The 14,578-nt window shown below is 36.0% G+C and overlaps 1 protein-coding gene across 7 annotated transcripts in view; it reads right to left on the bottom strand.

Annotated features, from left to right (window-relative positions):
- Positions 1-2,104: 2,104 nt before the first annotated feature.
- LOC106176889 (uncharacterized) overlaps positions 2,105-14,578 on the bottom strand; it is a 43,262-nt gene continuing 30,788 nt past the window's right edge. For all 7 annotated transcript variants that reach the window (XM_087016519.1, XM_087016522.1, XM_087016524.1 and 4 more), the window contains 4 exons: positions 11,640-11,807; positions 11,110-11,262; positions 8,978-9,053; positions 2,105-7,297 (listed from right to left, as the gene is read on the bottom strand). In XM_087016519.1, the coding sequence (XP_086872645.1) occupies positions 6,522-7,297; positions 8,978-9,053; positions 11,110-11,262; positions 11,640-11,807 (1,173 nt within the window). In that variant the 3' untranslated portion in view covers positions 2,105-6,521. The remainder of the gene's footprint in view (positions 7,298-8,977; positions 9,054-11,109; positions 11,263-11,639; positions 11,808-14,578) is intronic.

The raw sequence follows: 14,578 nt of genomic DNA, 5'->3' as shown, positions 1-14,578 counted from the left end.
GGTTTAATATCTGTGTTTGAATATGGTCCATATTCACATTTTTCATGTGCAAATTTGGAACCTTAAACAATAAAACCCCTCAAGTAAAAGTATCCGATGTCGATATTTATTTTTGAAATGTACAGGAAGACGAAATTTAGGATGTATAAACGTCACGGGTAGCCTACATGTAACAATTAGAACTATGTTAATTGTCATTGATTATAAAAAATGGTTTAAAAATGGCATCCAACTGCAGGCAAGGGTTAAGTAGTGATTCGTGAGTAGGAAAATATTTTTTCTTTCATGTAAAATTCCTAGGTAGAATATAGTCTACCTATCTCGATAAAGTGGCAACTCTTTGTAAACAGGGTTGGTGTACACAATTTACTTATGGTTCCATCTTTCAAACATCTGATGCTTAACCGCAGCAATTTAATTTCAGGGTTTATCATTTTAATTATAACCAGAAATAATAATAATAATTAACTAATATATGTATTAGTTTATATTATATATTTTGGATATATCTATCTGTTTATAACTATAAGCTTAAAAAATTAATTTCTGTATAATTGGGGGGGGGGGGGGGGGGGGGGTGCTGAGGTTATGTATGACCCGATTTGGAGAGCCTTTCGATGCACACTAAAATTGTTCGGATTAGTAGTGGTTTAGGGGAAAAAGACCACTTGTGGCTATTTAACTTAATGAAATATCTTGATAACTTGCTTCACAGAATGTTTTCGGTGTAAAGTAACCTTTATACTTTCGGTTGTAAAATGATATGTATGTGAAAATGACGTTTTTCAAAAGACAAATTCATTGAATTAAATCAGAGCAGCTTGCATTTTCACTTAGATATTTGAATCCATTATCAGTGTATAGTATTGCAAACAATATGGTCAAAATTGAAATTTTAACACAGCTTTCTCATTCGCTTCTTTGTTCAACATTATTATAGCGGAAGGTTGAACAAAATCAACTTAATCGGCAATGCAAAATAAATTACGTAAAATGGCATGAATATGACAATGCTATCAAAGTTGTTTAACATCTGACTATATACACAAACAATTTTGATTGCACATTTTTTCATCATGGTAAGCTAGCTTGGTATAATAAAGTCGTTTTATGTGAATTTTATCAACTTATCTAGATGACAGCCAAGGAATGTGAAAATCCCTTCTTTTCCAAACCAGTAGTTAAAGCAATAATAACTGTTCGTTTAAGATTCAAAATTCCGCAAGAAATTCATTGTAAACAACGCATGGTTATATATTTGATTACATTTTACCACTAAAACCGTTGTTATATTGTAGTAAAACTAAAACCTGTACTTGTCAATCGGGCTTTCGATGCCCTTCTTCCAGACTGTCAAGTCATCCGTTGCCAATGATGTCGGGGTGTCATGCGGATTCTCGCGTTCATTAGAAACAACAAATGGCAGCAGAAGAAGGCAGACGCGTGATGCAGTCCTCAAACAAAAAACCAAACTTTTAAGGAAAAACCCTGAACTAACTTTGAATACAGGAAGGGAGTCATTAACCATTGGTTAGTACGGGAAAATTGCCGTTTACTCCACGAAAATCCAATTTTTGGACAAAATAAAGTTATTATGCCTTTAATCTTGGACCTAAATAGGTCCAAGCTTTAATCATTCTGGGAAAATCATTGCTCACGCTCCTTTTTGTTTGCTAGGACGGTTACACATTGCTGTCCACAACGTTAAAGTTAGTACTGACTGCTCCAATTTTGGTATTTTAACTTTTTATGTTTAAATCAATATTTTTAAACAAATATGTAAACAGATTCAATTTTAAATGTTAACCTTGTTTTACTATACGTTATATAATTTAAATGAAATCTAGGTATGAATGAGACCATCATAATATTTGCCATAAAACCTTTTCCAAAACATACATTCCTTCCGAGAGCATATAAAAATGCAACTGCTCACTGAAAACAACGGACTAGTGGGGCAGAGGTTTTGGGCTTGAGGTTCAAAAACATGTTATTATATATCACTTTTAAAATTATCTTTAAAACAATTGCACTTTGTTTGAGTGTCTATTTAATTCATTAAAACTGAGAAAATATCAGTTTTGTAGCAACATCACAACAGAGATAGCATTAAAATGAAAATTTAATCTATGTACACTTACCTCTACAAAAGTAAAAATTATAGTAAATATACAAATTCTATTCAGCTTAGCTTAACTACAGTAACATATTGCATCAATTTATCTCAACCTTTCTAGGCCAGTAAACACTTCTCTTTACTACACAATATATAATATACTGAAGCCATTTGTGTTAAATTAATATTACATCTTACTCTAAGTTCATAAAGCATTAAAAATGGGTTTATAGTATAAAATATAAAGAATGTTATATTTATTTTATCAATGAATGTACATGTGGTCTTTTTGCCACTGAAATGTCTTACTTTTGAAAGCCTGGCAGACTCTCTGGCCAAGCTTTAAACTGCTTTGTTACATGATCACGATTTTTGGCGCTTATCGATTAGTCCAAAGGCAGTCACATTTGGGAAAATATTTTTAGTGGGTTGACTTTCTTACTTCTCAACACACACTGCCATCTTGGATCTCCATGGCCACTACACAAGCTATAGATACATCGTCATTTCTTGGAAATTGGAAAATGAATCAATTTGGAGCAGTCGTGTGAAAAAATATTTTCAAATGCTTCAAAATAAACATGTATCTCCCATTCACATTTTCTATAAAAATTAATGAATTATTAATCTCAAAATTCAATGAAGGCTTTGAGACACAAACTAATTTGGTAAGGCAGACTTTATGAGACTACTGACGTGCCACAATTGCACACCGTGTTTAGGATGCTCCTGAAGAATGCTCAATTTATTACCACTTCCTTGTGCTGGAACTGCATGACAGACTGATGAAATGGACAGATGCACTCATATTGACAAACCAAGGTACTATAGATATTGCACTGTAGAGACCCCCCTCCCCTAAACTACCATGCATTCCCTCTTACTTGTACAACAATTAACTCTTTAAAGTTCTCAAAGTGCCTTCAAAATCATGACCATGTAATAAAGCAGCTATATAGCTATATGTATACTTTGTGTTTTGGTCACCTCTTGGCAAGTTTAGGGTTGGACCTAGCCAAAAGGTGAATTTTGCCAAAGTCAACAATTGTATTCAGACAAATATCTCTTTGTAAGTCAAAATAAAATACTCAAACTTACTCTGCACAATAACTTTAAGGTGGAAACAAGGCAGCAAAGCTGTGAAATGTACAGACATAAAGCAAGAAAAAAATGATGCACAAAAATGTTATTTTGTCAATTTAAAATCAATATTATATAATTTTTAACAGCATTATCACCACCACATTTTAACAAAGTCACACCTAAAAATGCGTGATTGAAAAATGAAGAAAAAAAAAAACAACAGAATATGAAAAAAAATGAAAATTTCACTAAAAATTGCATAAATTCAAGAAAGAAAAATAATCCAATCAGGTTTTACCAGTTTGAGCTGTAGATCAATCATAAGATTCGTTCTTAAAAGTTTAAAAAAAAAAAAAAAGAAACTAAGTTTTCCTATTAGAACAAATGAAGTGGCAGTGCCAGTATGTGTTCTTCATTTAGATGCAATTTGCTTAAGAAAAAGCATAATTTTTAGTAAAATGGTCCAATCAAACCAATTTTCGAACATGACCCGTATTTTATAAATATTGATCAGTTCTGCAAGTTTGGAGACAAAAGGAAAATCAGTTTTCATTTTATTTGTATAACGATGGATAAAAATTTGAAAAAATAGCATAACTGTTTTAAAAATGGTCCAATCAAGCCGATTTTTAAACTCAACCTGTGATTTATGAATATTCATCAGTACTGTAAGTTTGAAATTACACAGAAAGTGCACAGTGATGACAGCGGCAACAGACACAGGTGATTGCTACATGAACAGACACATCTGTCTGTACATAAAAATCCACTCATTTAAGCAGTTGCAAGGAGGCAGTGAAAGTAAATGAGAATATTGCATTTAAAAAAGCAAGATTAAAAATGATAATTTTATATGATACAATATTGAAATAACAATAATAGTAATCCATATACAGAATGATGTCACCAAAGAAATATAAAGCCTGCTTGGATATTAAATTTGCATCATAAGAAACAGGAGGTAGATGAAGGGCCCTTTATCCACTGCCTCAGATATTTGGTTTTATTTCTTTCTTTTTTTTTTTTACAGATAAATTTGTCCAAAAAAAATGAAGAGGCACTTCTATTTTCATTATACAAGTAAGACTTCCTCTAGGTTTGCTTTGTGTGTACAAATTGCACTGTAATACATCACCAAACTGATGAAATAAAAGGATTCTGTCAAAGCAAATGTTTTGAATGATACAGATTGCAAGTAGACTTTTATCAAACGTGAGATCTCAACTTCCATTCTCCATAGAAATTGAAACTTTCTTCGGGTATATAACTATTTAGGTTTTATGGGTAACCAACAGCTTTTAGGGTTCTGATAAGTCACTTCTGTTGTTGTAATGAGCAATCATAAACCAAGGAATGGAACATAATATATATTTATATTATTATGCTTTGTATGCTAGTCCACTATAGGACAACACACAAATCAACAAGGCATGACATCTGATTAAGAACTAAAGTTTGGATTACACGAAGTACATAACAAGGATGATACTAAACATTTTGCACAATTTGCTTCTCACTGAAGCCAACATACCTATTTACAAAATCCCCATGTACACATAAAAAGCTCTATACTACATGCATCTTTCTTGATATCATATTAAGTGCCTTTAAAATAAATGATTGTAATATAGAAATATGTCCTAGAGCCTGCTAGTACTATTTTATTCAAAATATGATTTGTACTTTTTTTTTTTAGTCTTTTTTTATAGTTTCTTATGACTGTACATTTAGTTTGCTGATATCCTTATAGATGTAATTCAATGCTGAAATGCTTAATTTTAGAAGTGGTTATGAGAAATGTTGCTATTTCTCCAACTAAAAATATCCATTTTACATATATGCATGTGTTCAATTCACAGCATAAGGTTAATTTGCAATATATACTGAACCATATTTAAGAGTTAACTTTAATACTTTCCATCATTAGTGAAAAAGATTTAACAAATGCAGAAAGTTAATTAAAAAAACTTTACATGAAAAAAATAAATAAATAACAAAAAGTGATACTGAGAAAAAAATGAGATATATGAAAAATTCAGCCATATGAAAACTTGCTTTACACTATGTATAATCATATCAGGTAATATCATTCAGTCAGGGGACTAGGGTCACAGGGCACCTGTTTATATAGTCCAATTGCCTCCTACGTAGTCCATACCTTCCATAACACAATATCTGGCTTTCCTATGCTATTAACAGGCCATATAACAAGGTACATGCATCATGAGTTTTAGGCTCTATTCCCATAGATTTTAGATCGATCTATCCCCGCGGGGAGTCTCACTAGATTACTTTCAGATAATCCGACTTAAATGTCCGTCCCGCCTACTACAAGCTGTAAGGGGATAATCAACTTTCGTGTCCGCCCGGCTGACAGCTATTTAGCGTGAACCCCCAGGGAGTTAGGTCGATCTAAAGTAGGTCGATCTAATCTATGGAAATGGGGTGTTAGACAATGACATCACTGTTCTGCAGATTATCATCTCAAAAACTTTACCTATTTGTCTGGGAAATGTGTTTCTAGACTATAGTATCTGCAGAATTATTTTTCCAAAGTTCATTCTCTAGGCTGTGTTTCCCAATTGGAAAAAAATCCAGAGCAATTATTTTAAATTAAAGCAATATCAAATCAAATACTTTAAAGCATTTGAAGAAATCAAAGTTAATACAAAAATCCCTTGGGGCCACATATCCCAGTAATAACAAGACCACCAGCACCTTGAACCTGATTGATGTCAACTGCTTTGACTGGTGTCATTCCTTGCTGTCAATACTTCCAACACACAGTGTCCAAGTGTTTGTCCTTAGTCCCCTGCCATCATAGGACAAACTGATCACAAATCACACTCCACTGTTCTACGTGTACCAGTGATACACAACTAGCCACACTCTGTCCATGGTCAACATGGGAACAGTCCAGTAACAGCTAGTTTACAGGTGATTCATGACATCCAGGTGCTCTTTTGTTTGGTGATCTCTAGTAGGTCTAATCAGGCTGTGAAGTGACCATATGGAGTCACAGTTTCTAAATTCTGCCACTGTGCAGTCTTTGATATTTGGTAATTTTTCCACAGGAATACACAAAGCCTCCAGAATCATTCAGTGAAAGCAGTTGTGAAATCTTACAATGAGAAATTAAGAAATCCCACTAGATTGTCTTGTAACTTGTGAACTCTCTAGCAGTGTTGCTACTGCTGGCCAAATATATTATCTGACCGCAATGGAACTTTCAAAACTAATCAGCTAGGATTACCTTGCAAAGCACAGCCTGCTTTATTGACAACACAGATATATTTTACAGTAATGACTTTTAAAGTGCAAGTCAAGTTGGTTCCGCTCTCTCCTCAGCTACAGAGTTAATATGCTGATTGCCAGCAGACAGGCCAACATTGGCCATTGTGGTCATACCAGCTGTGGTCAAGTCAGTGGTGTTCAGGCCAGCAGTGTTTAGTTCAGTAGTGATAATTGGGGAAGCACTGGTCACTTGTGAGTTAATATTATTATTATTATTAGACACTTGGGAGGTATTAATCAGGTTGACAGGATGGGACCCATGATTTGTGAGGCCCAGTGATGAAGGCGTAGCAATGCTTGTAGGTAGACATGTGTGCGCCATGATGGATGTGGGGCTGATGGGAGGAAGTGGACTGGGCATGCTCAGTGATGTGTGGTTCATCAAGGTGTTGGATGGTGGATTGATCCTTTTCTCTTTCTGTCTCCTGTTGCAAAACCATACCCTGACTACCTCTTTCTCCATGTTCATTGAGTCTGCCAGAATAGAGATCTCCTCCGAGGTGGGTTTTGGGTTCTGTAGGAAGCTCTTTTCAAGGGAGACACGAATAGTGGTCTCAATACTTGTGCGCTTCTTCCGCCGTCGCCCAATGGACTCTGGTGTAACTGGTGACGACCCGGCAGTCAATGCAGATGGATTATTGGTCAGCTGGTCAGCATCCTCAAGCCATTTTTGTAGGAGAGGTTTTAACTTACACATGTTTTTAAAACTGAGGTTTAGGGCCTCAAACCTGGATATTGTTGTCTGGCTGAAATCGTTGCCATATAATTTTCCCATGGCCAGGCCCACATCTCCCTGAGTAAACCCTGGAAAGAATAATATAAAGTTACATGTGTGGAATGATATCTTGCAAGGTTACACAAGCTGATGACACCACAATGACCTGATCACAAAGAAACAACACTTTCACATTAGGAGCTCTCTCTCCCATCTTTAAATTTCTTTGTTTTAAATTATTAGGAAAAATTTGCACCGAGATTGCCATAAACCTTTTAGTGGATATATCATGTACAGGGTGTCAAGTTGTAATATACCTTTCAGCAAAATGGGAAAAAATATTCAATAAAATAGGTAAGGAAATGGGTATTTTACTACAAAAGATTAGGAAAAATAGGTATTATTTTATAAGAAAGATGGCCTCCCAACACTCCGTAATAAACATTATTTAGTGTAAAAACAAACATTTGTCTAACAAACTTTAAGACAGCAACAGAAAGTAATAAGTTACCAATATTCAGTCCTGTAACTGTAACAAATCTGTTTGAAAGGGACATACATATCATACATTGTGCTTCCGTAGTAAAAACAATCATGTTAACTGACGAAAACATGCTTTAACATTTTTTAGTTTTCTTAACCAGTGAATAATCAATTTTTTTTAATGGACAACTTTTTTGTTCCTACTACTGACTGTTTTGCTTTCGATTTTTCAGGCCTCATGAACAATAAATGCAATTTGTGTTTTATGAGCTGTGGATTTGTAATCGTGAATGTTAAATTCACAATCTAAACCACAATTTCGTTGTGTGAACATTCACTGGCTCTCTCATTATTTATATTTGGGTTCTTTTTCTCGACTCTGAACTATTTTTTTCAGATGATTTGAGGAACTGCTCATTGGAGCTTTCGGAGATTCTAAGTCCAAAAAGTAAATAAATAAATATTAAATAAAAATAACAAATAGGATACAAGTATTAATCCTATTTCAAACCAACATACACATATATTTTCATTGAATTAACATAATCAAAAGAAAAATAGATAGAAAGCTTCAAAATTAATCAAAATAATGTATTTGTATAATCTCAGTTCATATTGCATATCCGTTGGACAATCTCTGGTGCGAAACGTGCCAAATAGGAAGGTGAGGGGACAAGTTTTCAATGCAACAAGTATCTCAACAATCACACAATTTTATCATAGTTGTTCTTGTGTAGTTGATGGGTTATGATGCTTTCTTCACATCCTTTGGCAACATTTTGATGAATTCAGACATGGCATCCCACTGGTCAAGAATACCACGAGTCACAAGTAGCAGGTTTAGTCAGATGCCAGCCAAAAGACTTCAGTATGTTCCATACATAGGCATCAAAACATGCAACGTTACCTGAAGTTTTGTGTAATCTCCTCACCTTCCTGCACTGTACTTTACCAGGGCATGTAGACCCAAGTGCTGCTGGCCAATGCCTTTGCCAAATTTTTCAAAACTTTCACAAACAGTTCAATATTGACCAAGGTATTCACATCTTATTTTCTGATAACCTACATGACTTGACACATAAGTTAAACACAATTTCCAGGCCAAAAAATAGGAAAAAGATGAAAATAAAAAAAGGAATATCACCAAAAAATAGGAAAAAATAGGAACTTGACACTCTGCACATATGTAAGAAATATTTTTTCCAGTAGTACCTTTTTTAAACAAAAACATAAAACTGAATACACCTCCTGTCATCATCCATTTAAACATCACAAGCATTGCTTACCCAATTCTATTCTCCGCCGTTTGAATGTCTTTGCAAATTGTTCTAGTTCTTCTAGGTCAATATTTTCATCTTGTTGCTGTTAGAGGAACAAGACAAAGTTTTCCTTATTTAAGTACATAACCTAGTACAACAAAAACCCACCACATCATATCATACCACGTTTTCCAGAATATATAGCTTGCAGGAGAGAAGACACTGTTGATCATCCCTGTACCTGGCAGGAGGTCCACCCTCAAAAGTGTGAGGGACACCTCAAGATTCATGGTCCTCAAATTCTAGGGCTAGCTTCAAGAGGGGAGGGGGAGGGGGAGGGGGAGGGGGGAGAGGAGCTGCCACAGTGAGCCTATATCAAGATTAGCTTTGATAGACCATCTACTTCCCTTCTTTGTGTGTAACTTGTGAGAAGCTCTGTAGATACCAGAAAGGGTTGCTGCTGATCACATCTATCTAATACATTACCTAGCCTTGTCCAAAAGTGTGAGGGACACCTCAAGATTCATGGTCCTCAAATTCTAGGGCTAGCTTCAAGAGGGGAGGGGGAGGGGGAGGGGGAGGGGGGAGAGGAGCTGCCACAGTGAGCCTATATCAAGATTAGCTTTGATAGACCATCTACTTCCCTTCTTTGTGTGTAACTTGTGAGAAGCTCTGTAGATACCAGAAAGGGTTGCTGCTGATCACATCTATCTAATACATTACCTAGCCTTGTCCGCTGTTGTTTAAAAAGCCTAGCAAAGCGCTCAAGGTCGTCAAGTTCACAGCTCTCTTCAGGCTGATATAAATAAAGCCATACAAAGCAGGGTAAGATTCACCACTAAATGGCACCACTGGTTGTGAGCTCTAAGATCTGGACTGATTAGTTAATATTATATTTATAGCTAAGTTTTGGAATCAAAAAGATAAAATTTGGAAGAGGTTACAGCTAGAGTGTCTTATGCAGTATCAAAACTGAAAGTAAGAACTGTCTAGAAATTTAATTTTGACATGTCTTATAAAAACTGTTTCACATGCTGAACAAGGGAAAGCTTAAGTGGAAAATGAGAAAGATTTTCTAACAGAGAGGGCTTATCTATAGGAGAAAATTTGAATCGTTGTCTATTTTCACAGGTACCCAGCTATGTTATCCCTCTTTTATGTACATAATACATGCCAATATGCTGCTGCAAATGAAAGGGAATCTATCCAAGTATTAATGCATACATCGCATTTTTATTTTAGGGAAAATACTTGTTCTACTACACTAAGTGATATTAATGCCCATGAGACTGATGTTACAGAATTAATAATCTGCTTAAAATGTAGGGTTAGTCTATACTTTTAATGAAGGTTAAGTGTCTTCCCCAGAATAGGGTCTCCTGTAAGTAGCATATATATTCTGAATTCTGTAAACCAGGTTCATATTTGCAAGAATAAGTTTCATCAATGTGTTACAACCTGATTTTTAATATCTTAGATAATTCATTAAAAAAAATTCATGTCAACTAGTACTCCTGCTGTTATTTAGAGCAAATTTAGTATTACGAGAACATTGGGTTAGAGTGCTATTGGCTGATCCAGAGATATCAGAGGGGAGGCCAATGCGCACACACACACACAGATACACAAGCACATACACACACACGCGCACAAGATTATACACATATATTTTCTCTCTTTTTGAAATACAAATAAAGAGGTCATTCATTAGTTTGTGTCCCACTGCCCCTTTCCATCCCTGGATCTGCCAACACAGTAGCTTCTCAGTTCTCAGTATGTACTCAGTGACTTCACAAATATGACACCATTCACAGGTAGCGGTGAGATATGTGCATGCATCATGGCTAGTCCAAGATTCTTAATTCTCAGCAAAAACATACAGAAACACTTCATTACAGTAAAAATAGATTAATTTTAAAGAAAACATATCTATTATCATAACCTTACTAATCTAATTTTAGAAGTTACTTAAAGGTATAATTATATAAAATACATATAAAATTGAACTTACTATCACTCATTTTAAAACAGTAGAGCTATAACATTTGAACTCTAAAGACTTTATTCTCTGTATTTCTATGTATACTATAGCAAAGCAGATGCTTTAAAAGATCATCAACTATTTATGCACTCCCACTACAACCAGCATCAAATGGTACCTGGTTAAGAGCTAATGGTGATGTGAGGCCAGCCTGAGTATTAGCCACGGTACTGGTGGTGGCTGGAGACTGGGTCCTCACTGCGGACTGACTGCTGCTGGGAACCATCACAGAGGGGACACTGGTCGCCATGGTAACACCTTGTAACAGTCCCTGAAAAATCGTGGTACAAAAATTGCACATTTTTTTCCATACAGTAAGAGATGGTAAATTTATTCATATAATTTTCTCAGCTTTCCTTTATAACTCTTTTTCTTGTGTTTGCACTCAACAATATGAGTGAAGAACAAAAACTTAGTATCACTTTTCTGACAACATCTCAGTAATCAAAACATTGCACATAATGACCTAAGCAAACACAGGGATTAATTTCTCATGAAATTCAATAATCTCCTGAAATACTAAAATTCCCTATGTTATTGCTTCTTATAGATGTAACTGAGTCAGAATAAAATCCAAGAAATCTTCCCAAGAATTGACTATGGTAATGAGCAGCAGTAGCTGTGTTCTGTGGCAAGTGTTGTGCTCACCTGTTGGTTAGGGACCAGGAACTGTGGCTGGACTGATGGAGGTAGCTGGGCTGGGTTGAGGAGAACAAACTGCTGTAACTGCTGGCCCCCTTGTCCAGGCTGGGCCACGGCCATCACCTGTGGCTGTGTCTGTAAGGGCTGCTGGACAGACACAGTAGGAAGAGCACCCTGAACACAATATCACATACTTATAACTTTGACAAAGTAGGGAGAGCATCCTGAACACAATATCACATACCTATAACTTTGACAAAGTAGGGAGAGCATCCTGAACACAATATCACATACCTATAACTTTGACAAAGTAGGGAGAGCATCCTGAACACAATATCACATACCTATAACTTTGACAAAGTAGGAAGAGCACCCTGAACACAATATTACATACCTATAACTTTGACAAAGTAGGAAGAGCACCCTGAACACAATATTACATACCTATAATTTGACAAAGTAGGAAGAGCACCCTGAACACAATATTACATACCTATAACTTTGACAAAGTAGGGAGAGCACCCTGAACACAATATTACATACCTATAACTTTGACAAAGTAGGGAGAGCATCCTGAACACAATATTACATACCTATAACTTTGACAAAGTAGGAAGAGCACCCTGAACACAATATTACATATCTATAACTTTGACAAAGTAGGGAGAGCACCCTGAACACAATATTACATACCTATAGACTTGTGAAGATTCTTTTGTCTATAGCTATTTATATTAGTTTGATCTTACCATCCAATATTTCATCTGCTTGCAGTCAGATTTCATCAGGGAATGAGGTTGTGACAGGTATGACAACCTGTCACCCCCTCTGGTGTGCTATTTGGTCAGATCCCCCCCCCTTGCCTGCCCCTCCCTTAGGAGTGGTAGGTAGAGGTTGGGTAGCTCAGTCCCATCATTCCGATTCAACTTGGCCCCATGTAAGCGGATGTTAATTGCTTCAAGAACTTTCCGGTGTAGATCTCGTGGCTCTCTTTCCAAGATTATTATGTCTTCTATGGTTGTTGATGTTATACAATGCCCTGTCTGTTCCTGGTGTTGGCTGAGGGCAGATTTTTTATCATGTTTTTTGATCGATTTTTGATGTTCAGCGATTCTTTCAGTTAAGGAACGTCCTGTCTCTCCGATGACCAAATAGCACACCAGAGGGGGTGACAGGTTGTCATACCTGTCACAACCTCATTCCCTGATGAAATCTGACTGCAAGCAGATGAAATATTGGATGGTAAGATCAAACTAATATAAATAGCTATAGACAAAAGAATCTTCACAAGTCTATTATAATAACATAGCTAATGAAACTGTTCTATACATACCTATAACTTTGACAAAGTAGGGAGAGCATCCTGAACACAATATTACATACCTATAACTTTGACAAAGTAGGGAGAGCATCCTGAACACAATATTACATGCCTATAACTTTGAAAAAGTAGGAAGAGCATCATGAACACAATATTACATGCCTATAACTTTGACAAAGTAGGGAGAGCATCCTGAACACAATATTACATACCTATAACTTTGACAAAGTAGGGAGAGCATCCTGAACACAATATTACATACCTATAACTTTGACAAAGTAGGGAGAGCATCCTGAACACAATATTACATGCCTATAACTTTGAAAAAGTAGGAAGAGCATCATGAACACAATGTTACATGCCTATAACTTTGACAAAGTAGGGAGAGCATCCTGAACACAATATTACATACCTATAACTTTGACAAAGTAAGAAGAGCATCCTGAACACAATAACACATACCTATAACAGTGTATGAAATTCAAGGAAATTACTAGCCAGACCGCCGGGCAGGTAACTCTGAAAAGTTACCAGCCCGGCCATGTAGTTACCTGCCCTAGTTATGATAACCCCTACAGTTAAGAGAGGTATGCTGAGGGGGTCTAGAATGCATTCTTGGGAGAGTAATTTGGAAATGAAAGGGCAATATCATGCCTTATGCATGGAAATTTAGAAATTGGTTGGAATTTCTACTGAATGGTACCTTGTCAGTGTTGGATTTAGAGGGGGGTCAGGGGGGTCCTGACGCCTCCCTTTTAATTTCTGCAAAAAAAAAAAAAAAAAAAACTCACCTCTTGAAATAAGACTTTCACTAGTTGAATCATAGTTCTAAACCATACCAAATGGCACCATTCACCATCTAAAATACCAAAAATTTTCAGGGCCCTTTAGCGGGCGGGGGAGGGCGGGGGTAGTCTCATTTCTTCTTCAATAATTTATTTATAACTATTATTCTGATTTCGTGGTATCATTTGATCATAATTTTTGCTTTTCTGTATAGCAACAAGTATGACCAAATATATATATTGTTGTCAAATAAATCGATCTCTGTGCTGACAATAAAGAAGAAAAAATTCAGCATGAGGGCCCCTTTGAATATCGCTTTTAAGCTTTAAAAAGCGGTCGGGAACGGTCCTGCACGCTAATTGCCCGTAGACAGTCCTGCAGGGCCCCGTATCTCGAAAGCATTGCTTATTGAGAATAGCTATATATATATATATATATATATATATATATATATATATATATATATATATATATAATTTATTGTCATATTTATACAAATATAAAATGAAAGTTGGTATGATCTGTCGATAAAATGTGATACAGTGGAATTATTAAAATACATTTTGTTCATTAAAAATACGTACTGCTGATGGATAAAAACTATTCTTAGTGCGCGTGGAGGTTGCTTTTAATGACCGCAGTCGGCTTGTTGACATATGCATAAGTAGGCTATTCGCTGGGTGACCAGGGTCACTCGTGATTGACTTTACTTTCTTGAGCACTCGTCTCGTATACAAACATTCAATAGACGGCAGGTCCCTACCTACAATGCGCCTGGCAGTTTTTACTACGCGGTTGAGGCGATTCTTGTCCTCTACTGTAGCACTACTGTACCAGA

This window comes from Lingula anatina, chromosome 7, assembly GCF_051362555.1.
Source record: "Lingula anatina isolate TDL-2025a chromosome 7, LinAna3.0, whole genome shotgun sequence".
In the NCBI taxonomy this organism is placed as follows: Eukaryota; Metazoa; Brachiopoda; class Lingulata; order Lingulida; family Lingulidae; genus Lingula; species Lingula anatina.
This window is presented reverse-complemented; position numbering and strand designations above follow the sequence as displayed.